Source organism: Atta cephalotes (assembly GCF_000143395.1).
Source record: "Atta cephalotes unplaced genomic scaffold scaffold00097, whole genome shotgun sequence".
NCBI classification, from domain to species: Eukaryota; Metazoa; Arthropoda; class Insecta; order Hymenoptera; family Formicidae; genus Atta; species Atta cephalotes.
In genome coordinates, this window is record NW_012130161.1 from 445,938 (window position 1) to 449,365 (window position 3,428).

A 3,428-nucleotide genomic window follows, 5' to 3' on the forward strand; every position below is an offset into this window, starting at 1 on the left:
AAAGTAATAGGTCCGTCGCATACGTTATTCATTAGTAGCTGCCCACGACATCCTCCTCCTACGAGTACAAGAACAGACGTACTGAATTAATATACACACATTTATTATTCTACACACACACACACACACACACACACACACACACACACACACACACACACACACACACAAATTAGTCAATATATGATACAGCTAAACTAATGTGAAAAATTAAGCAATAGTGAATAATGAAAAATGAATGGTGTTATTACCTAATTTATCGAAATAAAATTTGGTTAGTAAATGACTATTATGATTTTTATGATAATTTAATTGTTATTGCGTATATAAAGAGTCAAAATATCAAAAGCACTTTACATCTTCATTTTTTTTATGCACTGTATATTATTCATTACCTGGCCCTTTGTAATTGCTCGTAAAGGTGCATCAAGACGAATAAATAAGCGATCATTGGATATCTTGTATATTCTACAAGCAATTAATGGATCTCTATGTTGAAAGCGAAAGTAACAACTTAACACGCCATTATTCCGTCTTAATTCGCACGGCTCCTCACTGATCCAATGTATTTTCTGTATTATTAAAAAGTCAGTGTATAATGCTAAATGAGTTGTACCACCTACCTATGTACATCAGAAAAAAAAATCATTAACAAATCTTAATTTATTTTCAACAAAATCTTTATTTTCCATCGTATACCACTATAATATTTGACTCTTGATCTTTGTTAAACACGTAATAAGGTTTGAGGCAGCCAGCAATTTTACATCTTTGCCCTATTGTCCGTTTGTGAATACCATCGTGTTTACCTATCTGCAGTCCACTGTCCAGATCTATATAGTTACCAGGTTTATCTGCTATGTACTGCAATCGTTACAAAATCATTGTTATTGTCATTTTATTTTATCGGAAGCAATCGGCATTAGGAGAGAAATGTGTATCTTTTACCTTTGAAATAAAATCTTGAAACTCACGTTTTCCAACAAAGCAAATACCCATGCTTTCCTTCTTTCGTGCTATTTGGCACAATCCTGTTTGTGTAGCCATCATCTTTACATGACTTTTCAAGTAATTTCCAAGAGGAAACATACAATGTCTCAAAGTTTGTTGCGGTATCTGGCTCAAGAAGAAAGTTTGATCTTTATTCTTATCTTGCGCTTGTAACAAGCGTACGTCTACAGAATTATAATAGTAGCATTACATAATGAAATAATATATTTAATTGATGGATCAATTTTACTTAATATAAGATACTTACTAGTGTTTGCTTTATAATTCTCTAGGTATGGTCCGAAACTTGTTTTAGCATAATGACCTGTTGCAATTGCATCTGCTTGAAACTTATTGCGTGCGAAATGAAAAAATTTATCAAACTTGATGTTCTTATTGCACAAAATATCTGGATTCGGAGTATATCCATTCTGATATTTTTCTATCAAATCACTGGAAAAATTAGGATAAAAATGTACTCCTCATTTGTGATTACCAAAAAATTCGAACACTTAAATATACCTTCAAATACCTAAAAACTTCATTCCAATATTCTTTAACAAAGTTGATCTGTATCAAAGGAATTTCTAATTTGTCACAGATCCATTGAGCATCGTTATAATCTTTTTCAACCACGCATTTTTCTATTTCATCTCTAACATCCCAGTTTTTCATAAATACTCCAGTAATATTAAATCCTTAAAAAAAAAATATATATATATATATACATATACACGTATGTGTGCATGCGCGCGCGCGCGCGTGTGTATGTGTGTGTGTATGTGTGTGTGTGTGTGTGTGTGTGTGTGTGTGTGTGTGTGTGTGTGTATCTTTACACGTATGTTAATGAAAGAGATAAAGCTAGAATTTTTCTTTAGTCCTACCTTTGTTTTTAAGTAGAAAAGCCGTCACGGCGCTATCAACACCGCCAGACATGGCTACGACAACATTTCTAATCATTTTCACAATCAATTCAAACAAGTTACTTCGTAAACTTTTTACAACACATTAATATGGAATAGTCTACATCAAAGACATAAATTTAAAGAGTTACATGAGTGTGTAATTTAAATTTAGTTTCTTTTGATTACTGATAATTATGAAACATTTTACATTCTTATATATATATATTCTGAATGATTTATAATTTAAGTCTAAATTAAAATCATAAATCTATTATTGATATTATACTAAATCCATGGAAAATTAAGATTAAGGAGAGGATCAAACTAGACTTTGAAAAGTGTGGTCAAAATCAAGTTTCTGAATTAGTATTGGTGGCACTCGTAAGCGGCGTTCGAATCGCAAAACTCCTCTCATATATGCTTACGCACATACAACCGAATACATATAACCTAAGAATAAAGACGTTATTCTGTGACATCACACTCTAATAATGGTTTCCATCAAGAATTTAAACCGGATCAGAATGTAAGAATCAACTAACTACAGTCGAGCATTCTCCTGTCGTTCAACTAAGGCACTATAAACGTGAGTATTCGCTATCCGCCATTTTTACTCCTTTCCCCATTCCTTGCTCTATTCCCACTCCGCTGAAATGAGAAAGTTAGAATCGTTACGATTGTTATAGGTTATAGCTTCTAAGCTGTTGAAAACCTTGTAGCTCTGTATTTATGTATTTCCGCACTTCGAAATTTTACCATAAGACTAAGAGACGAAAAGAAAGATATAAAAAAACTGAAATATTATATATTAACGAAGGCAAAAAAATTTATAAAATGCCTTGTTGCGTTGCGATAAACTCAATAGATCTATCAATAGATCAGAAAAGGTTTGATTATTTAAATTTCCTGCGGATAATATTCGTCGACAACTTGTTGTATTGCTGTAAAATAAATGCATGACTTGTGAATAAATATCACTACATTTCCTTGTAGATGAAAAATTTCAATCCTTTTTTTCAAATTGACATACATATTTGACACCTTATCTAGAAATACTTGAACGCCAGATACTTCTTCAGGTCCTGCATTAATATTACGATAGATATTCAAATGATTTTGAAAGCAAAAATGGAATGAAAAGAGTTATAAAATTTCAAGTACAAATCATAACCTGTAATGACCCGTCATAGTTCAGATGGAATGGGGACAGAGCAAGAAATGGGAAAAGGAATAAAAATGGTGGAACGCGAATACCTACGTTTCTAGTGTTATAGTCCATATAAGTTCGATCTCCTTAGTCTTTAAACTACATGATATAAGTACGAAGTAAAAAAAAGATCAAATTCAAGAGACGGTCAGGTGGTCATAAGAAAGTTAGACTCAATTTCTGAAGAGTTCCTCTAGCTTGAATGTCCACGATGTTAGAAGTCATCGAATGCGAGATCACGGACAGAGAAAAAATTAACAAATCATATTTAAACAATTTGATCAAATGATCATTGCAACTGATCAACTCTTTCTTCATCCGAGATT

The 3,428-nt window shown here is 32.3% G+C and overlaps 1 protein-coding gene across 1 annotated transcript; it reads right to left on the reverse strand.

The window, feature by feature from the left end:
- Positions 1-24: 24 nt before the first annotated feature.
- LOC105624956 (mitochondrial tRNA-specific 2-thiouridylase 1) lies at positions 25-1,950 on the reverse strand. The gene is made up of 7 exons (XM_012206299.1): positions 1,875-1,950; positions 1,523-1,688; positions 1,259-1,443; positions 949-1,175; positions 700-864; positions 396-623; positions 25-81 (listed from the first exon to the last, which is right to left on the reverse strand). Exons 1-7 carry the CDS (start codon positions 1,948-1,950, stop codon positions 25-27), a joined length of 1,104 nt encoding a protein of 367 aa, XP_012061689.1.
- Positions 1,951-3,428: the final 1,478 nt, after the last annotated feature.